The sequence below is a fragment of the Saccopteryx bilineata genome, chromosome 6 (assembly GCF_036850765.1).
Source record: "Saccopteryx bilineata isolate mSacBil1 chromosome 6, mSacBil1_pri_phased_curated, whole genome shotgun sequence".
Classification (NCBI taxonomy): Eukaryota; Metazoa; Chordata; class Mammalia; order Chiroptera; family Emballonuridae; genus Saccopteryx; species Saccopteryx bilineata.
Genome location: NC_089495.1, coordinates 135,768,201 through 135,791,858, shown reverse-complemented (window position 1 = coordinate 135,791,858; position 23,658 = coordinate 135,768,201). Strand labels below are relative to the sequence as shown.

Genomic DNA, 23,658 nt, shown 5'->3' with positions numbered 1-23,658 from the left:
CTATAGGTCCCCATTGGTGGCCCTCTCACACTTGGGAAGGGAAGGGGGCACACAGGGTGGGCACAGCAAGCCCCCCGGAGTCGTTGGTGGAGTGCACGCTGCCCGCAGCCCTGCTTCCCCACTGACATGCCGTGTACACGACACAGATGACCCACGACATGTGTGTCCATGGTGCCCATGAGAAAGGCATCTCCCACACCCCCCACTCCACAGTCCACCTCCCGGCGTCCCCTCTAGAAATACATCTTGAAAGTTGTTTTAGTCTAGGACAGAGTGCCATCAGTGGTCATTAAGACAAACCAGAAGCCATCACACTTCCTCATATGGCCCCTGGCCCTCAGGAGACCAGGCATAAGGCACAGCCCCGTCTGAAAAACACCCCCTCCATCCCTGACTCTGGGCCAACTTGTGCCCCAAGCCCTACCCCACCAGTATGAGGAAGATGTGTCCCAGACCCCAGCTGGGAGATACCCTCAAACAGCAGATGGCTCACCCTGCTGCTCTCAAAGTCTAGGCTGTTGTCACTTATCTCTTCATCCTCTCTAACCATGTCGACCAGGACCTGGGGAGAGAAGCGAGAAGCGGCCACAGGTGAGATGCGGTTGTCGTCCACCAATGTGCACTCCTGTGAGGGGCACATGCGAGGTGGTGCAGCCTTCTACACACTCCTGTGCAAGGAGCCGGGGAAGCCACCGCGGTTTTCCTAGGTGGTTGCTTTCTCTGCAGGACTGCACCTGATTGGACCAAAATTTAATGTTGGTCCCAACAGAATGCCAACCTGTTTACTCAGACTGCTGGAGAAAGATTTAACCCTTGGAGGAGTGAGTTTTTTGTTAACCCTTGGAGTGAGGACATACATAAACATTCATACTACTCAAAAGATTAAGAAGAAATTATCAGCCCTGGCTGGTTGGCTCAATGATAGAGCATTGGCCTGATGTGTGGATGTCCCAGGTTCAATTCCCGGCCAGGGTACACAAGAAAAGCACCCATCTGCTTCTCCACCCCTCCCCATTTTGCTTGTCTTTCTCTCTCTCTCTCTCTCTCTCTCTCTCTCTCTCTCTCTCTTCCTCTCCTGCAGCCATGGGTCAATTGGAGCAAGTTGGCCCCAGGAATTGAGGATGGCTCCATGGCCTCTGCCTCAGGCACTAAGAAGAGCTTGGTTGCTGAGCAACAGGCCAGATGGGCAAAGCATTGCCTCCTAGTGGGCTTGCCAGGTGGATCCCAGTTGGGGCACATGTGGGAGTCTGTTCCTGCCTCCCCACCTCTCACTGAATAAAAAAAAGAAAGAAACTATTAATCCTTTCTGTATAAAAAGGAGTCAATCAGTCATTGCAAGTTACATGTGTCTTTGTCTCTCTCGGTGTACCATAGAGACGGTAACTGGCACCCTCCTCCTGTGTGCCCAAGAGACATCTGCCACACCTGGCTGGTCGCACGGGTGGGTGTGTGCTCATGGTCCCTGTGGGCATTTTCGTTCTCATGACTTGTTGGCAAAAGGCCACAGGCAGTCCTCAGTGGTGCCCAGAGCCTCGGTCCAGCCCGGAGAAATCATGTGGCTATGTGACAGAATAGAAAAACGCTCCCCAGGGGCCATCTCAGTCACAGTTCTGCATCCGTGAGACCAAGCACTAAGCAAGCCAGCACACCTGCAACATCCACTGTGGGCTGGCGAATGGCTCTAGCTCACAGTTGCCCAGGACGCCCGGCAGATGTACACCTCAACTCCGCCTGTGTGATCTCGGAGACCGAGAGGGGCGGCGTGGCGAATGACCTCCACCCGGGAGTGCACCCTCTTTGCTCCCCCTCCCCTGTCTCTGGTGGGGACCGGTGGCATAGCCACAGGAGAGGTCAAGTGGTAGAGAAATCCCCCTCCCCGAGTGGGCAGACCTGGGTCAGGGCAGAGCACTTGAGGCCCAGCAGATCCCACAAGCCGACCCATAAATGTGCAGGAACCCCGCTCTGTGGCTCTGCAGGCATGAGTGAGAGTTAAGCACAGCCAATCCATCAGCCCCGACCTCAGTCACCCAAACTTTCTGAAACTCCAGACCAAGACCACCTTCTTCTCCTAGAGTTTTCCTCAGGAACCAGTCATGATGCTATAACTCTGTGGGGACGTCACAAGCCACGTAAACAAATGTCAAAGCACCTTCTCCCAAGCAAGCACGCATGTGCTGCCAATCAGTGAGTCACCAGTTCTCTCTGCAAACACACACGGGACACCCACCGCAGGGCGTCCCACACACAGACACGGTAGAGAGCTGCTGCACACAGACACTCCCTCAAGAAGCGTAGGGTCTCACAGGGGTGCCAAATATTCATTCAACAGTCACACAAGTAAGCGTGAGACACAACTGTGGCAGGGGTTCCGGGAGAGATTACATAAAGCCATGAGAACACAACAGGGTCTAACACACACACGGGAGACAGGGTGCGCCCCCTGCCACCAGGGTGACCGGCGTGGAAATCTGAAGTCTGGAAAAGCATTCGTATGTAAAAGGAAAAGAAGGGAGACTGACAGAGGGTTCAGTGTGAGACAGCCCTGCTGCAGGAGGAAGCGTGGAGCCACAGGGAAGCAGGCGAGGTCCATGTGTGACAACAAAGACGATGTGGCCAGGATGCCACAGTCGGGACTGGAATGACCGTTACAGGGCCTGGGAGGCCGGGTCAGCCCCAGACACAGTGAGGAGGGGACGGACAGAACCTGAGATGACCCAGATGGGTGAGGGTGGGTCCCAGGGAGAGTGGATCCCAGGAAAACCGCACGTGTTTCTTCTGTCTCCCTGATGGATGGGGTGCCCATGCTCACTGAGACAGGGAAAGAGTCACATTTGGGGATGGTGGAGGAAGGGACCTGAGCTCATCCTTACTATGCTGAGCTTCGGTGACTCAGAACAACCAACGAGGGACATGAAGTTGGCCGATGTGTGTGTGTGTCTGGAGCTCAGAAGAGAGAGAACTATGTAGAGCCTGAAGCCAGACCATAGAGAATTTTGCCCAGAAAATGGAGTGATTAGAAAGGAAGAAAAGAAGAAAGAAGAGAAAGAAGGGGAAAGAAAGAAAGAAAGAAAGAAAGAAAGAAAGAAGAAAAGAAGGAAAGAAGAAAGAGAGGGAGGGAGAGAGAGAAGAGGGAGGGAGGGAGGAAAGGAAGGAAAGAGAGGGAGGGAGGGAAAGGGAAGGAAGGGAGGGAGGGAGGGAAAAAAGGAAAGGGAGGGCGGGAGGGAGGGAGGGAGGGAGGGAGGAAGATACCTAGCCCTGAGCCGTGTTGAGCTCCCCGGTGGAGGATCAGGAGCATGAGAAGAAGAATGAGTCCGTGTGGCCAGAGAGAGAGAGAGAGAGAGAGAAGAAACTGAAAGGTGGGCAGGTCTTGCCAAAGGAAGAATATTTCAAGGAAACACTTCTAGTGTAGGTGAAAGGTCGAGTGTGACAAGGATGGAGAAGGGTGTTGGGTTTGGTGGCCTGAGGTCAGGAGCTTTGCCCAAGCTGGAAGAGGCCAAGGTGGAGGGGAGGCAGAGACAGGAGAGACCACTTCCAAGGGCCACAGAGCAGGGAGGCCAAGGGGAGGGGGCTTCTATTACAGCAGGAGAGCTATCAGCGTGTTTGACGTCCAGCCAGGAGGAGCCCACTGAATATACAGAAAAAGAGAGAATAAAAATTGATAGCACAGGTTGGAGAGGGGCTCTGAGAGGACAGGAGCCAAAGCCCAGGAGGGGACAGGGAGTCGGACGCTGACCGCAACTGAGATCTTCGCGTACAGGCTCTGAGGGCTACCTGTCTCTTAGCCATGTCTTACCGTCATTGTAAAAATCCCGACTTTCTCCAGGGACCTGTCACACAATTCCAGGGAGACTGGGCCCCTTTCCAGATACCAGAGGTAAACACAAACTAGTCCTACACCGCACATGTCAGTGCCACCCCGGCCAGCGCTAGGAACCGGGCAGAGACAGGTGGTTGGTGTGATGGCCCCTGGGAGAGTCTTGGCTCACAGAGGAAGGCAATGGTCTTTCTTCTTGTCCTTGGTCACGTGTCTCCAAGTGCCACCCAGAGCTGAGGTCAAACGTCCATGCTTGTGCTCGGAGACAGCCAGTGGAAGCTGGGAGGAAGCTGGCCGATGCTGGGAGCTTCCACCACACGTGCGTGATCAGCATTCCCTACTCAGCCATGTCTCTTAGGTTTTCTGTCCTTTACGGCTAAGAGGATCCTAAACCGATCCGGCACTAATTGCACTTTTTGGTTTATTCACGGAAGCGGTCCCCACGGACCTCCGCAAGCCCAGGCTCAGCCTTGCCACGCTCCTGGACGTTCCAACACCTTCACGCTCCATTATTAGGTTTCCCTAATGAAACAGTCGATTACACCAGGTTAGACTGACCTTCCCCTCATTAGTCAATGTCGTTTCGGTTTTGCTTTAGTTGCCATCTCACTCTCAGCTCTGTCCTTGGGTTGGACAGGATGAAAGGGAAAGCCGTCCGGCTCAGGACACATCCGTCGGTCATTCCCAGAGGAATGAAGAGTCTTCCTCACACTGACTCTTTGAGACTCGGAATGGGACTGGACTTCAGGGGCGGTCAGGCCCAGACCCAGGCCTTTGTGACTTCAGGACCCATGATTCCCAACCACATCGCCTGAAGCTTCTTCCCTCCATCACCCCGTCATCATCCCACAAATGAGTGTGGAGCGCCTCCTACCTACCAGGAACTCTGCTGGGGACAAGGGCCACAACAGTGACCAGGAGACCGTCCCCTCCTGAGGGAGCACAGAGCTGAGTGGGGCAGAGACAGGAACCCAGTGATTACGGCAGAGCTACCTATGCAGTCACGACTGTGACAGGCATGAAGGGGAGCATGGGAGGGAGAGGCGGGCAGGAGGGGAAATGGGCGGCGGCATGGGTTCTGACAGGATCCAGAGGAGGCGCAGGGTGGGGCACAGAACATTCTAGAAGCAGGGCGCACATGGGGGAGGGCTTGCAGGTGAGACTGCGGGCGGGCAGGGCTGACGGAGAAGGAGACAGAAGGCTGTGGGCGCAGCGGTGCGGTGCTTGTACCTACCTGGTCCTCAGGCATCTCCACCTGCACGTCCTGGTCCTCCCTGACTTCCAGCGCTCCCTGGGTCTTCATGTTAGGAGTCTGGGCTTTATACATGTCACCTTCTAGAGAGAAAGAACATGAACAGGGAGTTTTAAACCAATGTCATGGGACACTTTCTGATGCAAACCACAGTGACAGCTCAGCACCCTCTGAGCCTCTGTCTGTGTCCCCGTCAGACGGCCTGGTCTAGAACCCCTCCCCATCCCCGACGGCCACCCCACCTCGGTTCCCCAGCGCCCTGGGTTTTGCTTCAGTCGTGACATGGGGCTCGGTGGGCCTCAACGCCCCATTGTCTGCATACCTCTCTGTCCGCACCAAGGTCCTGGACCCTGAAGCTGTCCGTGGTCACTGCTCTGAACCACCCACTGGGTCACTCAGTCCCAGAGAAAGAGTACAGTGAATGTCCAACAAGTGTTGTGTCCAGCTAACTCAGAAATAAACAAAAAATAGCCCCCCTGGCCTCAAAACCAGGTCCTAAGGACATGCAGGGCATGAGTTCACATTACGTCTCACACTAGGCTACTGTCGCATCCTCAAGTTAGTGAACAGATAAGTCATTTTAATTAGCATCACAGTTGGATGTCTGCAACGCTTGTACAATTCCAAGGTTCTCGAAAAGTTTCTCTTCACCCTGATAGGAGCAGATAAGTTATGGCAAGAGATATGGAAGAGGGGCAACCACTTCTTTTCAACCCTAATGAGCTCAGTGGTCCCACTGGGAAACTGACCACAGACCCATCTCAATTCTCTGTCAAGAATCTTGGGACCCCCTAACCCCCCAGGGGTCCATGCTGGCCCCTCACTGCCTTCGCCCTAACCCAAACTTGGTCTGTGGGGGTTCCCGGCCCCCACAGTGAGGGCTGGAAGGCGCGAGGACTGGGTGGTGGTGCTCAGCAGGAACCCATGGCGTTCCAGCCACTCTGCCATTCATTTGGGGTCATTCCTCATGACAAGCCTCAGGCAACCCATGGTGCCCATGTGTAGGCAAGGGCTTTGCTTATGTCCCATGTTCATGGGCACCCACGCTGCCTCCCCCAGGGAGGTCTGGGAGTGCTGCTTGTGCCAGACATAGTGTGCCAAGAAACAGCACATGGTGATTAAACTGTCGACGTCTATGGGTATAGTTTGTTATTTCAGGTTGCGCAGGGTCAACAGGCGTTAGTCTCAGACCCAAGCTGGGCACGGTCAGGCTGTATGAGGACAGTGCAGCCTGTGTGCTCACATGGTTGCCAGGTGGGGGCGTGGAGGACCTGTCCACGCAGCCTGTGTCCGCACCAGGGCCTGGGGGCAGCGGGGGATGCAGTCGCACATCGAGGGCTGGGCGGACCGGTAAGGGGACAGGAGAGACAGCAGCTGGAAGCACCCAGGAGCAAGAGGGCACCCAGAGCAGCCAGAGGGCAGAGAACAGAGCCTGGGCACCATGTGGCCAGGCCGCGGAGGATGGGTCTGTGGAAAAACGGCTTCAAGCCCCGTCAATGCTGCAGAGGAGCAGGGGGCCGCCTCCCTTCTTCCCTCCGTCCTGTTCGTGACTCGCTCAGGACAGGTGTCTGTGATCAAGTGTGAGTCACACCCCCAGCCAGAATACCACAGGGAGGAGCCTCCTTCTGCACGGGTATCTATCCGCACCCACAGAAGGCAGGGCGGTGGCAGCAGTGGTTAAGAACAGGCTAGCAGCCCTGGCCGGTTGGCTCAGTGGTAGAGCGTCAGCCTGGCGTGCAGAAGTCCCGGGTTCGATTCCCGGCCAGGGTACACAAGAGAAGCGCCCATCTGCTTCTCCACCCCTCCCCTTCTCCTTCCTCTCTGTCTCTCTCTTCCCCTCCTGCAGCCGAGGCTCCACTGGAGCAAAGATGGCCCGGGCGCTGGGGATGGCTCCTCCGCCTCTGCCCCAGGCGCTAGAGTGGCTCTGGTCGCGACAGAGCGACGCCCCGGAGAGGCAGAGCATCGCCCCCTGGTGGGCAGAGCGTCGCCCCCTGGTGGGCATGCTGGGTGGATCTCGGTAGGGTGCATGCGGGAGTCTGTCTGACTGCCTCCCCGTTTCGGCTTCAGAAAAATACAGGAAAAAAAAAAAAAAAAGAACGGGCTAGGGGCCAGGGGCCACATTTATAGCCGTGCACTTTAAAATCTGTCCTGAAGCGTAAGGTGTTAAATGTCTCTCAGGCGCACAATGTCACCCCCATGATTCAGATTGCTTTTGTTTCCACGTTTCCCTCAAAAGGCTGATGCGTGGGTTGGTCTTTTCTGTGACTTCGGTCCTCAGGGGAACGTCCACCTGCCCGCCGTACACCTGGGGGATGGAACTACTTCTAAACGTGTACTTATCTCGGAGGACTTCCGCGGCAGGGCGTCCTGCTGCCCTCCGCGCCGGGATTCTGTTCCTCTGCTCTCCCCACCGCGGCCCGGAGCTGACCTTTTGTTACTAACTCACGTTGTGACAGGCCACAGCTCAGCTATACGACACTGCCAGAGTAAAGCCCTCGGCTCACACAGGGATGGCATTTTTTTTACAGCCCAGCACAAAAGGGGATGTCAATTAATTACCTGCCCCAGTGTGGCCCAATGGCTCCGCCGGCCTTTTCTTCTTTCCTTCTTTGGCATAAAACACAGAATCCCGGGGTTCAAGTGGAATGAGGTCGTCTCTGTGAGGTTCTTTCTCTTTGAGACCCTCCTGCAGAACAGATTAAGAACAAAAAGCGGGTTAGAAATGGCCACAGACGATTCTGATCCAGTATTTTGAGAAGGATCGGGGACAGCACCCAGCCCCTCGGGGGATGCGAGGATGGAATTCAGGGACCTCAGGGAGCCTCCCTCCAGCACCATCTGGACGGCGCCGCGCTCTACACCGCTCTTCTATTAAGGGGACATGTCAGGACTTGATGCAAAGACATGGGCTCTCTTTACGGCACCAGGGTCTGTTTCCTGCCACCAGAGATGACCTGACGCCATCACAGGACACTCACCAAATCCCAGAACTTAACCCCTGTAATAATAAGTCTAGCTAATCTATCACCCGAACACTGTCCTTCGCAGGAGTCCCCTCAAGTGCAGACCCGTCCAGGATCACCCACGGCGTGTAGAAGCCCTGCCCTGTTTGTCTCCTTTAACCCTGCATCTTCCCTTGGGCTTCTTTCCTCTTTACTGATGTTGGCATCTTTGAAGAACACGGGTTGTTTCATTTCGTTTGTTTCACAGAAAAGTTGTGAGGTTGGCTTACTGTGATGTTTCTGTACGATGACATGAAGCTTCACCTCCCTGGCTGGGTCCTACCTGGCCGCATCCCTTCCCAGGTAGCACACCTGGATGCCCAGGATGACAGCCTCTTCTTTGGGGATGTGGGTGCCCAGGCAGGGGCTTACAACTCCCCCAGGACCGTCCTCTTCGTCCCTTCCAGCTGACAGCATCGCTGAACGTGCAGATTTCTGGTCCCTACCATACCCTTGCCCTTGACTTGGATTCCACCTGAGTCTTGACCTAATAATAATTACCTTTCCAACAAGCTATAAATTACTCTCACTTAAGTGGGATGATCTTAACTATTTAAACACAGCCTGCTGTGATATAAGTGTTGGGAGAACTCGAAAAATAGAGCAAAAAAATATTTACTTTCTTGCTTTTCAATGAAGAAAATAAAATAACCCCCCGAAAAATACATCAAGAGCAAGCAGCAAAGTGTACATCAGGACCTGCACACCTACTCAGTGTAACAAGACCCGCCCATGGGGCTTGTGCTTGGGCACACACATTTGACAGGTCAGGCCCAGGCACGGAGCTGGGATGCCGGACTTTGTCCGAGAGAAAGAGAGGCCTCTCTCAGCCAAGCGAGACTGCCAGTATGCCCCCTGTGCCGCTCTGATGCTGCATGCAGTGGGGGCTCAGACGCCCAATGTCACCCCAACTCCCTCACACACCAGCCTGAGCCACAGGCACATTCTGTCTCAGTGCCCTCCAGACGAGATGGGACAACCGTCGCCCTCCCAGGGTGGTCACAAGGACCGCAGAACCTCACACCCTATGGATTCCAGAGCCGCGCTGGGCACACAGGACTCCAGGATGTGTTAGGAGTGAAGATTTCTGTGGCGGTGGGCAGACAGGTGTGAGTTAAAGGTGGGCAGGGCATCTGAGTGGCCATGGGAGGAAGCCACTCTGAGGGCAGGCTGCCTTCAGGTGCTGGAGAGAACGGGTCAACACCCTGGGACGCTCCAAGGCCAGTGAGCTGCAGGGTGCAGTGGGCCCTCTGGCAAAAGAGCCAGACAGCAAGGAGCCAACAGGGTGTGGGCACTGAACAGCTTTGCTGAATGAAGCCACTGGCAGCTCAGCATTTATACATACATGGGTCACGGCGTGCGACTATTGTGCCTAGAAGGACCCGGGTCTGTCTGGCTTCCAGTCTGGTACTCTAACCTTCCTCGGATTCCTGGGGCTTTATGTTGTAGTGTTAGACTGTGTGTTGATAAACATACACACACACACACACACACACACACACACACACCGCCCAGAGCGAGCTGACCTGCACCTCTGCACTCACCGCAGCCGACATAGCCCCCCGACAAGCCCTCCTCCCAGCCAGCTACCAAGCCCGTTCACTGTCTGTCCCCTAAGTCTTGTGTCCCACGTCTCCCTGGGCCGGGCTGTCCCCACATGCTTGGCCTGCCTACAGCGCCAGGCTCAGCGCCAGGGCACCCAACCTGCATTCACGTCTCTCCCAGGAGCCGGCCTGGCACCTTGCGGAGCCCAGAGCTCCATCCGGCAGCATTGGGCTCACGTCCTGTGCCGTGTCCTTGCTAACACCAGACGACACCAGATTTGATTACAGTTATCATCTTTTCTTTTTTAAAAAGTACTTACTTTTTTCTTTTTGGGCGAGGATTTCCTGGTGTCTGCGTGCATTCTGAAAGGCAAAAGAAATATATAAAGCTCATCCGGAAACACCTTTAGAAACATGCAGACAGCGGCCATGGTTCTCGGGAGGGCACGGACAGGAGGGAGCTCGCTGTCCCCCAGCACACGGCTCACATCCACAGTGACCTCCCAGCCTCGGGAGCAGAAAGGCCCCTAAGGAGCTCTGTTCAGTCTCCCTCCCCGAGATCTTTGAAAACCCAGGTTTTTCTGCCTCAGGATGGAGACACCAGGGGTCCCTCAGGCACAAGGCTACGAGAGAACAGGAAGGGACAACCGTGTCCTTTCAGGGGACAGGACAAGGGTTGCCACCAATGTCTTCATCTTCCTTCTCGTCATTCCCTCCTGTCCACACACACACATGGTGCAAGACCCCAGCAGCCAAATCTGGGGTCCACTCGAATCATCACGGCTTTCTTTACCGGGAGGGATGGCAGCCCCTACACAAACTCCGCACTTCAGAAGGAAACATGCACCCCTGTGCTGACGGAGCAGGGACAGTCATGACCAGGCCCTGGGCCAGCTCTGTAACTGTTGGCACGTGTGGTCTCTGGACCGCTAGGATTCCCAGGGTCCCCACAGAAAAGGCAACAGACTCCACACAAGAGTTCCCTGTCTGTGTGACTGCGTAAGACAAACTCGTCTGTCCGTACCCGATTCTGAAAACCCAAAACCGCGTCATATTCAAAATGAGGATGTTGACTTTCACTTCAGGGAAGCAGCCCAGAGCAGAATCGGCTGGACGTGAGAGACGCTGGCCGGGGGGGGGGGGGCAAACGTTACCAACGCAGCAAGAAAGGCGTGAATGTGCTCACTGCTGGACCTTGGCGGGAACCCGTGTGTACTTCCAGTATGGGAAGGATTTGAAGTTCTCCAGCCCCACCGCGACGTAGAAATGGTTGTCGTGCAAGTCCTGCGAGCTGTCCAAAAGATGCCCATCCATGGTGAACAACCTGTGGGGAAAGAAAGAAGACGACGTGGGCTGGAGGCTGCAGACCCACAGTGGGTGGGCTGGGGTGGTCTTGTCAATGCGTGACCAGCATGTGGACCAACAGAGGACCGACACCTTCCGGAGCCAGTGTAACCCAGATGGGCTCGTTAAACCAGGGGCGGGAACTAGATTCCAGGAATTAGTCTTGGTTTCCATTTTTATATATTTTTTAAGTATCTTTTAAATTATTCCAGTGTTCAGAGGCCCTGGAGAACATTTTAAGTGCTTGGTTGGTGTTCAATTAATTGTAACTAATAACAGCTGAAAGGAATACAAATCTACTCATATTGTTCTAACCAGACTTGAAACACAAACCAACATTTACGAGAATATGATATTCTTATTTATAAGCCCCCAAAGACCAATCGTTGTTGGCTTTTTATTCTGACCCCTCCCCCTTTTTTGGCGTGAATTCATTTACAGACCTGTTTGTCTGAAAAACAATTCCATGCCTTCGATGCTGAGCATGTTATGCACCAGACGACGAGGGAAATAGGCACTGCCATGCTCAAAACATGAATGCAGTCACCACTCCCCCAAAGTCAAGTGCTGTCAAAACCAATAAAGAGCCTGACCAGGCAGTGGCACAGTGGATAAGAGCGTCGGACTGGGACAAAGAGGACCCAGGTTCGAGACCCCGAGGTCACCAGCTTGAGTGCAGGTTCATCTGGTTTGAGCAAAAAGGCTACCAGCTTAGACCCAAGGTCGCTGGCTTGAGCAAGGGGTTACTCGGTCTGCTGAAGGCCCCCAGTCAAGGCACATAGGAGTAAGCAATCAATGAACAACTAAGGTGTTGCAGCAAAGACTTGATGCTTCTCATCTCTCTCCTTTCCTGTCTGTCTGTCTCCATCTGTCCCTCTTTGTCTCTGTCCCTCTCTGTCTCTGTCAAAAAAAAAAACAAAGACAAATGTGACCAGAGTAGGGCAGAGTGCGGGGTATCCAAGAGGAGGGAGACCACGCAGACAGGGATGAGGGGAGGACAGCTGCAGATGGGAGAACACCTCTGGGACAGCGAAGGGGCCTGGGCAGAGATCCAGGACCTGGGCTGGGCTCCCACAAAAGGGTGAAGCACAGACATGACCTTGAACGTTGGATTCTAGCGCCTGCGACTCCAACGAGAGTGATTTATAACTGATCTGGCCAGTGACAGGACAGTTCTGTGGAAGAGCAGTTGAGCTGGCTGCGCATGGGCTGGGACAGAGGACAAAGACCACCCCAGGCCACCCCAGGCTAGGGGACGCGGAGCTACCTCCGCGTGTGTGACAGGTCCTGCATAGAGCAGCGAGCCCAGGAGCAGAAAGAAGACAGGGAACACGAGGCACCGTCCTCGAACCCACCGAGCTCACCCTCCCCCAGCAACCCTCTGAAGTCACACAAGCATGGGGGGGGCAGGAGTGGCTGACACGCAGGTGGGTGGCGGGGTGCAGCCCCAGAGCATGTGACCCAGGAGTGAGTCTGGGAAGCACAGACACCTGCTGCAGGTGAGGGGCCGAGGGACACAACGGAGCTTCAGCCATCCTCTGAAACACGAACTCTGCACCTCACCCCACGACTTCAAATACCATCTGTGATGCTGATACGCGAGGCTATTCCTCCAACCCAACCTCTTCCTCCCCAGTCTTCAGGCTCACTGACCCCACCACGAGTGACAAGAACCTTACTTGCGCACGCCCCCAAAAGGGAAGACTTTCTCTCCGACCCTGGTCAGCACGTTGCTCCACTCCATCAGACTGAACTTAGGGATGACAATCTTCACCGGAGCAATGAATACTTTTCCGTTTGTGAAAACACTGTAAGGGCAGAGTGAGAAGCATTTGTTAGGACCTGGTGCTTGAGAGAAGATGCTGGAAATTTGCAGAGAAAGACACATGATGGCCAGAGGTAACCACACCCGTGGGGGTGCACACCCTGCCCCATGGAGGGGCTTTTCTCGCTGAGAGCACCCAAAGCCGGGTGCCAGACCAGAAATGCTGGAGAAACATCTTTCCGTTGAATAAGAGATGATCAGGACAGAGCTGCACATTCTAAGAAAATACAGTGTGTCCGTAAAGTCATGGTGCACTTTGACCGGTCACAGGAAAGCAACAAAAGATGATAGAAATGTGAAATCTGCACCAAATAAAAGGAAAACTCTCCCAGTTTCATACCTATTCAGTGCAGTTCGATGTGGGCTCACGCACAGATTTTTTAGGGCTCCTTAGGTAGCTATCCCGTATAGCCTCTACAGACTCATCACTGACTGATGGCCTACCAGAACGGGGTTTCTCCACCAAACTACCAGTTTCCTTCAACTGCTTATCCCATCGAGTAATGTTATTCCTATGTGGTGGCGCTTCGTTATAAACGCACCGATATTCACGTTGCACTTTGGTCACGGATTCTAATTTAGCGAGCCACAGAACACACTGAACTTTCCTCTGTACCGTCCACATCTCGACTGGCATGGCCGTGGGCTGCTCCACTGTATACACGGTGTTACATCATCATCTGCGCATGCGCACATGCTGCCACATCATCCTACAGAAACTGGGAGGGTTTTCCTTTTATTTGGTGCAGATTTCACATTTCTATCGTCTTTTGTTGCTTTCCTGCGTTCGGTCAAAAGTGCACCATGACTTTACGGACACACTGTATATGCCTCCTCTAGGGTGGATGAAATGGAAGAAAGCTGCATCTGTTTTGAAAACAAAGGGAGAAACGTTGCCTTTAAATTTGGTTATCTCTCCCGTCCTGTGGAGCCAAGATAATAAAGCACGTACCTTTGAAAACAAAACAGAAGCCATTGACTTCATCCCTGCTTCTTTGAGACAGATTTCCAGACACCCCAGTGGGGTCATCTCACCATTTCTGTGTGTCAGGCTGGGGGCGTGGGGTTTGGGGGGCAGATTAAACCCTGTCAAGCTATCAGTGCTCTGGTCCCCACAAGGCTGTGCCCCTTAGCCAAAGCCACTTGGTGACAGTTTCCAAATCTTGTGGCTTCAGATTAAAATAATGTAAACTATTAGGTTTTATTTCTTTAGGTCTAGAAGTAATAAGCAGTGTAATATTAACAATATAAGAGCTCAACTTTACAATTCTGGTCCTCAGGAACTTTCCACTCTGGTTGCCTCTGGGAAGTCTCTAGAGAAATGGGGGTAGAGCCTGACCTGTGTGGTGCAGTGAACCGAGCCTCGACCTGGAACGCTGAGGTTACCAGTTCAAAACCCTGGGCTTGCCTGGTTGAGACACATACAGGAAGCAACTACTATGAGTTGATGATTCCTGCTCCCCCCCTCCTCTTTCTCCCTTTCCTCTAAAATCAATAAATAAAATTTTAAAAATAATAAAATGTTTAAAAAAAGAAATAGAAAATGGGAGGGAAGACTTGCTTTAAATATATAGCTTTTAAAACTATATATTTACCATGAACAATTGTTACTTTGGCCATATAAAAAAGTTAATTTCTAAAAACAACATTGAAGTAAGAGAAATTAAAAGCATAGAACTATTTTGTCAATGTACCTCATGTGTCAATTAATTTATAATAGGGAACATTTTAAATATTTTAAGTGGGACATTTTAATTTTTAAATAAGAAATGCATTAATTTTGGAGGGATTAAGAAACATCTCCTATTTCTATGCATAACATTAATCAAAAAAGTAGATTCACAGAGCCATGCATCAGTAATAAAACAGAAAGAAAACAAAATATTCCATGGACGTACTGAGAAGTTCCAAAGGGACACACACCAAGCTAAAACTGTGATACAGCTAGGCTGTGGTTACACCACAGGCGCTATTCATTCCTGCATTTTCTCAGTGAGCTCTTTCTTATATTTGCCTTTCTCTTTTACAAGACGTCAAGATGTGGCTTTGTATTGAAGATTTCTTTTTCCCCAATCCTTGTCCAGTTTTAGCCTGGTGATAACCACGTTGCTCTGGTGACTCTATTTGGTGGCCTTTCCAGCACCCTTGATATGAAGGAGGGAGCCTCTGCTGCAGGGCGAATGGATTATAAGAAAATAAATGTGGCCCTGGTGGGTTGGTTCAGCAGTAGAGCATCTGCCTGGCGTATAGAAGTTCCGGGTTTGATTCCCGGCCAGGGCACACAGGAGAAGCGCCCATCTGCTTCTCCACCCCTCCCCCTCTCCTTCCTCTCTATCTTTCACTTCCCCTCCCACAGCCAAGGCTCCATTGGAGCAAAGTTGGCCCGGGCGCTGAGGATGGCTCTATGGCCTCTGCCTCAGGCGCTAGAATGGCTATGGTTGCAACAAAGCAACACCCCAGATGGGCAGAGCATCGCCCCCTAGTGGACATGCCGGGTGGATCCCAGGCAGGCACAGGTGAGAGTCTGTCTCTCTGCCTCCCCACTTCTCACTGAAAATAAATAAATAAATAAGAAAAGAAATGAGTGAAGCAGGGAGACTCATGGATGTCTTGGCTCATGTTCCAAAAAAAAATGTAGCTTTAGGGATGTTGGTCTTTGCCAGGGAGGGTTCATAAACCAACAATGCCCCCTATTCTGAACAAGGACAGGGCAGTTGGGTTGCTTTTGCCAAATGAAGGTCCCAGAGAAGAAGACCATGTGGCCCTGGAAGGCTGAGTCCCACAAAGCCATCCAAGGAAGGGAAGTTGGGAGGAAGGGAGGTGGAGCCTCTGGGGCAGGGGTGCAGGTGACCCCTCAGGAGCTCTGGTTCAGCACTGTACTCACTTTATGTATCGGGATTGATGCTGGAGTGTCTGCCACCTAGAAGGCACGTCTATGTTGCAATGCACCACCGGTTTGACCTGCAAAAGGGGAGAGCAAGCCTCGAGATTCAGTGCAAACTAACAAACACTTGTCAAATATAACACACACGGCACTGCTCCCAAACCCTAGGTAAAGGTGAGGGGGGCTTCACTAACAGGGGAGATGCAGGAGGGGTTCCAGCACAGCTGGGTCGTGCAGGGGGCGGGGCTGGGGCCAGGCACCCTGTGGAGGATAAGGCCACGTGCGAGAGTGTGGCATGGGCAGAGTGGTCGACGAGGCCAACCGGGGTATTGCACACCTATATCTACCGTTATCCAACCGTCATCCTATACAATTTATTCACCTGCATACTCATAGTGAAAAAAACAATGCCAGGAATATCAACGGGCATGAATTTACAGACTGAGTTGGAGAACAAAATAGCTGAAAATAACCTCTGCTAATTCTATTAAAGGCACAATGATCCTGAGAAACAGCTTTCTGCTGCTTGGCTGCACAGAATTATGGAAACCATATCTGACAAGCTCATTTTGTGGGTTAATTCATTAACCCTGATGTCACCTGCCTAATTAAATAACTCCAGCAATTAAACACAAGATTCTGAATCTCCACCACCCCCTGCTCCTATAGTCCATATAATAATCTACTAAGACGTGTCATACAAATGAAGTTTCTTGTTATTGCCTGATGGTGGTGACAGTTGCAAAGACTTGTGTCACTCGTGTGGCCGGCAAGGCTAAAGGTCTCTGTGGGCTTCAGATATCTTTAACCATCAGTCCAAGGGGATTAAACAAGTTGATGTCGGCCACAGAAGACCCTGGAAGATGACCGTTGCTGCCTTTACCTGAGTAGTGGCTGGGTTTATCGCACGCCTAGCATATGTCAGGCATTGCGGTCACGCGTTTCTGTGCACTCATATTTACTCCTCACGTATCCAGGCAAAACATCCAGGTAACAAAGGACCAGAGAGCTTATACTCTCTTCCCAAGAATACATGATTATTAAGGATCTTGGCCATGATGAGCTATCCAAAAAAAAAAAAAAATACTATATTGTACTTTTTGGCAAAATGGGGATTTGAACCTTTTCTAATGCAGCATTTAAGGAGCCGGTGTTTGTAGTAGTCATGATTCTAATACTGGCTGTGTCGCTTTCTAGCCGGTGTCCCTGAATCAAGTTCTGTCACTGCCTAAGCCTGTTTCTTCATGGGTGCAATGCAGATGAAGGGGTGCCTATCTCACCCGGTTTGCTTTCAAACTGAGTGACACACAATGAGATCGTTGTTCAGTGCTCAGCAGGTGCCCAAAGTGAGTTAAGAGCTCAACTAACAGTAGCTGTTGTTGTGTTGCTGTTGCCTTGTTGTTGTGTTGGTGGTGTTGTGTTGGTGATGTGTTGTTGTCATTCTTCAATTCCATAGTCAATGCCCTTTCCAGCTTGTGCTGTTCCACCTACCTTACCCTCTGTGAACAGCCCTTTTCACACAAAAGCACAAAAGACTCAAGAGAAAGTAACCTCAAGACAAGACCTGGTCTTGTAAGCGTGTCTCAGTTGGTGAGAGCATTGTCCTGATAAGCCAAAGTTTTAGGTTTTATCCCCAGTCAGGGCACACACAACAATCAACTGATGAATGCATAAGTAAGCAGAACAATGAATTGATGCTTCTCTCTGTCTCTCACTCTCTTTTCTTCTCTAAAATTAATCAATACATAAAATTTTAAAAAGAATACTCATATGTCTTTTCCACTCTCTTTAAAAGAACCCTGAATACAATGACCTCCCGAGTTGCTTTATGGCATGTCACAGTTTAAAAGATCAGGTAAGTAAGAAATGAGACAACCCATCTCATTGCTTTGAAGCGCATGCTTGAGTCAGCAGCTAAACGCTTCTGCAGGCAGGTGTTTGTGACCTCTGCGGAAGCTGCTAGAATGTCCTTCTCCAGAACACGGGGTGGTAACTCAAGGACACAGAGAAGACCAGCTTCTTTAGGATGTGGAGAAAGAGACCCAACCTTTGTCCAGGGCCGGTGCATTACGTGCAATTCCTCCTTCAACCCTCACAACAACCCTGCAAGGGGAAGGTTTCGTCTCCACGTTACAGAGGAGACAAATGGAGAAAAGAAAAACTGCCACTTAGAGAAGTCCATACTCTATCCCACCTTTCTAAAAGTCCTCAAAATGACAAGGCCATGCTTTAAAGTAATAACCAACCATGTTACACTCTAAATACCCACAGGCTATATCTCTTAAAACCTGGCCATTTTTGTTGCTTATTGAAAAAAACAAAAAGTGGGTCTTTTCTCTTTGTTCTATCAGGTGTCGTTTTTTTCCTTTTTTGCTAAGAATCAAGCAATGCATCTATCAAGTACAGAAACGTCGAGGTCATGTGGCAGTTCTTTAAATCTATCGTTCTAATTGGCTTCCACATTCACAACATAAAATCATTTTTCCCGACCCATCTTTCCAAATCCCCCAAAACAAAACAAAAGTGAACAGTGTTAACGAATCGTCACACACCACGCGTCTCAAAGCTGACTGGCTCGCTGTCCACGTTCTGAGAACATCCTCACTGACCTCTGTCACGTGAGGTGCTCGTGTGATCTGACGGATGTTAACAAGCCTGTGCTGTGAATTCTGGCTTCGGGAGCAATGTGCCTTTACTAGGCGCTCCCTTCAAAGTACCATTTTTGTAAAACTGATTATTAGAGCCTGGCGTTTACATTTTTTTACCAGATCATTCAATTTACCCCCATTGTTAGTAGTTAGCAGTGAACACTTACTTTCTTCAACTTTCTTGTCTTTTCAGGTTTTCTGTGAGCTATATTAAAATAACTGCAAAAAAAAAAAAAAACTAATTAGAATGCTACTAAGCAGGTAAAAATGTCGAACATCTTTAGAGATGACTTCTTTTCGGCACTGCAATGCACAACAATTATACAGCAATTGAAAACTAAAATCAACAGCCCCATACATGTTAGGGTCCACCTCAACATACAATACTGACCCCAGCGGGAATCAGACAGAACATTCTCAGAGCTCTCGTCAACAAAGTCTGGATTCCAACTCCATACTTCACTGGTCTAAAAAGTAGTGCAGCCTGACCAGGCAGTGGCACCGTGGATAGGGCACCATACTGGGATGCAGAGGATCCAGGTTCAAAACCTCGAAGTCACCGGCTTGTGCGTGGGGTCACTGGCCTGAGCGTGGGATCATAGACATGACCCCATGGTCGCTGGTTTGAGCCCAAAGGTCTCTGGCTTTAGCCCAAGTCTCTGGCTTGAGCCCAAGGTTTCTGGCTTGAGCCCAAGGTCACTGGCTTGAGCAAGATGTCACTTGCTCTGCTGTAGCCCCCCAGTCAAGGCACATATGAGAAAGCAACCAATGAACAACTAAGGTGTCACAACGAAAAATTGATGCTTCTCATCTCTCTCCCTTCCTGTCTGTCTGTCCCTATCTATCCCTCCCCTCTCTCTCTCTCTCTGTTAAAAACTGAGAAAATAAAAAGTAATGCAAGAAAGTAAGACCCCAACATCTCTCCCTGCTGAACTTCACATGCAAATATCACCCACTTATTTCACAGTGGTGAAGGGACAAGAACAATCATAACAATGCAAAATAACCCAGGCCACCGGCCACACCCCAGTCCCGTCCTTCCCCGCTCATTGCACAATCACATTTCCTTCTGCATGAAAATAACTAACAAACATTAAGATCTGGGGAGGGAGACACCTCACAGTCTTTCTCCTATTGCTGCTGCCATGTGTCCAAAATGTTTAAGTAAACTCTGAAAATCCCTCTGCAAAATGAGAGATCAGTCTGGGTCATTAGACAATGCCCAACCCTCAGGGTGGGGTGAGAGGAGTGGCCATCCGTGTGTGCCCCCAGCATAGTATCCTCAAAGTTCCCCCTCATCTACTCACGTGGAAAACATAGGCCAATTTTAAAGGAAATGTTGGGTGATGGGCACACAATGCAGTCAGCAACTCAGATGCTAATAGAGATGTTCACCTGAAACCTGTGTACTCTGATCAATGTCACTCCATTGACTTTAATTTCTAAATTAAAAAAATGTTCTCAGGAGAAAAAGTTATATAAATTTCACCATACACATATTAAAAAAATTTTGCAGATATAATATTTTGTTGTCGAACCACACTGAATACTGGATTCTGGTAGGAAATTGGAATCCAGTAAATGCAGGGTCTAAATCCATTCGGCTGCAACAAACATTGATTTCTCACAGTTCTGGGGCTGGCAGTTAGTCTAAGTCAAGGACCCAGAAGACTCAGTGGATTGGTGAGGACCCTTTTCTTGGTTCATAATCGGCTGTCTTCTCACTGTGCCCTTACATGGTCAGAGGCTAGGAGCTCTGGGGGAGGGGTGTCTCTTTTTTTCAGGGTCCTGATCTCATTCATGAGGGAAGCAACCTTATGACCTAGTCACCGCTCAATGGCCCCACCTCCTGACACCATCACAAGGGGGGAAGGTTTCAACATCTAAATTTCAAGGGGACAACAACATTCAGTTTATAGCACGCAGTAGCTAACCCTGAAAGGAAAACCATCACAGAACCAAACAGCTAGAAACAAACATATTCTTTTCGATGGCTTCTCATCCACAGCAGGATTGTCGCTGTAAAAATGTTAACCTAAAATATCAATCCAAACTCTACCTCTGGGCACCTGGGATGTCTGTGACTTAGGATTTTTCTTCACAAAGAAAAGGATGTTAAATTTGTCTCTTTGCAAATGCCATTGGGAATTTGGATCGCAAGCCAGCTCCGCACAAAATCACGCAAACTGAGTGGTCAAAAAAAAAATCCAACTACCTTTGGACAGGGAGCATTTCTGGCATTTGGAAAACAAAATGCAAATTCTCTCTGGAGAATTTCAGCTTAATCTCAACCCTCAAAGCACTTTCTTAAATAAAATCCCATAGAAAAGAAATCGTTCATTGTTTTAAAAAATTAGGAAATCAACAAGGATGTAAAGGACTATGAGAGGAAACCAGCCCCAACAACAGAAAGCAGAGACAGATTTCCAGCACGACCCTTGTAAAGACCACAGAAGGGGGCATATGTCAACACAGGCAAGCTTGGGAATACAGAAGGACCAAGAAACTTGAAAGAATGGCAAGAAGATTTGAGAAAGAACCAGACAGAACTCTTAGAAATAAAAATTTAAATAATTTAAATGGAAAACTCTGTAAAACGGTTTGGTAGCATCGTATGCAGGCACAAGCGTACGCTAACATGATAGCAGAAAAACCAGCCAGAAGATCTATGTGAAGGAAGTGGAGTAGAGCACAAAGATAAAAGATAAATAGCCCCCCAAAAAAGAGGAGGACCCTAGAGTGAGAGGACCCTGGAGTAAGAGCCGATGTCATTGAACATCGGCTGACCCATGTCCACTCCAATCCAGAAAAAGAGAGACAAAGCATAAGACAGGGGCATCACCTGAGGACACAATGGCTGAGAATTTGCCAAAATTAATGAAAGTCACCCACACCAGGGACTCAGAGGATCCAATCAACTGCTTTTAGATGCAGAACTTAGACCACCGCATATTGACATCCAAGAGAATGATTCTAAATAGCCAAAAAGATACTACTTTCATTTCAAAGAAGTGAATATAATGATAGCAGATGTCTCCTCAGCCACGTCTAAAATAAAAGATGATGAAAAAATACCTTTCATGAGCTGAAGGTCACTCTCATCAACAGAGTCCCAGGGCTGACATAAAAAATACATGTGAAGGGTACTGGAGAGAGGACTTCCCTCCGGGCCAATCCTTCCCCAAAAATGAAACGGACAAAATGAAAACCTCTTTTTGGGATATAAGATATCTAACAAGATAAGTGAGGAATTACCAGGCAACAGGCAGGAAAAAAGGAAATCCAAGGATATGAGTCCAGTATCAGCCAACACTTGGGCCCTGGGGTTATTGTCGACAGAGCAGAGGGCTGAGAGGTTGAAGCATATTTTTAATAGCCTTCTGTGGCAAGCAGGCAAAAATGCCTGTTCAGGGCCCACCAACAAGGGGTTCCCAGTGACCGATGCCTCACTGTGAATTGGGACCCACTGACCTGCACCTTAGGAGCAGGAAGCATCCTGTCTTTGGTCTACCTGGATGGCCCAAATTATCTCACCTTCTGAAACTATACTAAAGTAATCACAACTGTCGATGACACAGCATACTCCCCCCCCCAAAAAAAAAAACCCTACTTTGGCAAAAGGCAGTATCAAACTAGGCTTCAAATTAGACTGGCAAGTAAGTGTTCAAAGTAATGTCCAGCCCACAGTCAAAGATAACTGGGCAGGCGGAGAGAGGAGACAGTATAACAAAGAACCAGCACTCACAACAGACGTGCGGCTTCTATCTGGACCACTCATGCTGGGAGGGGCAGCGGCTAAGTCTCCTGTGGACGGGCTCACACAGCAAGGATGGAGCCTCCGGCCGTGGTCAGGTGAGCGAGCCCAGAAGCACTCACCCCGGGCGGGCTTTTGGCAGACTGCAGCTGTCGTCTCCATGAGCTTCTCTGAGCCAGAACCTCTCAGCTCACCTGCTCTGGGGATTTCTTATCCCAGAAACCATGAGAGGATCCACATTGTTCTAAGCCAGTAAGCACGTAGTAACTGGGTGTGCAGCGGTCATAACTAACACACTCTCCTAGAGAGAATCTCACCCACAGGCACCAGGAGACACGTCAGGGAATGTTTGCAGCAGGGCTGCTTACTTTAGCATGAAATTAAAAACAACCCAAATTAGCATTCCACAGATTGCATCAATAAACTGGTGCATTCATTAAAGGGAGAATACAGAACAGTAGAAATGAATGACCAGTTGCGACGTGCTATTAACAGCGATGAGCTTCAGAAGCATATTATTGGGTGAGAAGGCAAGTAACAGACATATGTGAAAGGTAATTGCATTTAAATGAAGTAGACAAACATGAAACATTGAAAAAGAATCTACCCCCCAGGGACATCTGATTATGAAAAGATGATTATTATAAAAGCCAGGATAGCGGTTACCTGTGGGCAAAGAGCAGAGGCAAAGGTGGAGGTTTGCAAAACAGTGGTCTGGGCTGTGGTTGACACAGAAATTCGTTGTATTACTGTTCTCTAAGCTAGGCATAGAATTTTATACACTTTTCTGTATACAAAATATAGTTCACAGTAAAAGACACGGAATTAGCACTGTGTAAAGAACCGTAATATCTTTCCAAGGCAGACAGGAGAACCAGGCAAAGCTGAAGTAGGTCAGGACCTTATGGGGGATTAAGAAACAATTTCCTCTGCCTTTTGTAGAGGAAGCCTCTTCTGAGGCTCTGCGGCTGGGCAGGATTAAACCTGTGCTCCGTGACAGCAGGTGCCACCTTCTCTTTCTGGGTTATGCGCAGCCCCGCGGCTGCCCTCTAGGAGGGCATGCTCCATGACTATTTGTCGGAGACTGAGGTTCAGGTTGCAGAGAAATCTGCCCAACAACAGTTACCAAGAAGGTGCAGAGAAGTTGTAAGGAGACCAACGCTGGGGGGGGGGGGGGGTTGCCACCCAGCCACAAGGCCCCATTGCCCGGTGCGCACCCCCTTCCGGGACCCGCGCACTCACTCCAGGCGCTTGAAGCGCTCCGGCCCCGCCGCCACGTACTTCCCACCGGTCTGCAGCGTGTCCAGCCCCAGCACTGGAGTCCCGCCCGTAGGCGTGTACAGACGCCGCACCCCGAAGGGTGTCTCCACCTCCTGGGTCAACTGCTCCAGCAGCGCCTCGAAGGTGGCTACGCGGCGCCGGCCCAGCACGAACTTGCGGCCCACGAAGAACCGGTCCCCGTTGCGGTACACTAGGATGGTTTTGGCGGGTGTAGTGTCCACCAGCAAGTAGGGGCCGCGCGTACCCATAGCTCCAGGAGAGCGCACCTGCCGGACACCGCTCAGGCACCCGGGCGCTAGAGCACCACACC

The 23,658-nt window shown here is 50.6% G+C and overlaps 1 protein-coding gene across 1 annotated transcript; it reads right to left on the bottom strand.

Moving 5' to 3' along the window:
* DCDC2C (doublecortin domain containing 2C) lies at positions 1-23,596 on the bottom strand. Its single transcript, XM_066237550.1, has 11 exons — positions 23,310-23,596; positions 18,481-18,532; positions 15,666-15,742; positions 12,636-12,764; positions 10,799-10,936; positions 9,929-9,975; positions 9,271-9,281; positions 7,626-7,737; positions 5,049-5,149; positions 494-562; positions 1-30 (listed from the first exon to the last, which is right to left on the bottom strand). Exons 1-11 carry the CDS (start codon positions 23,594-23,596, stop codon positions 1-3), a joined length of 1,053 nt encoding a protein of 350 aa, XP_066093647.1.
* Positions 23,597-23,658: the final 62 nt, after the last annotated feature.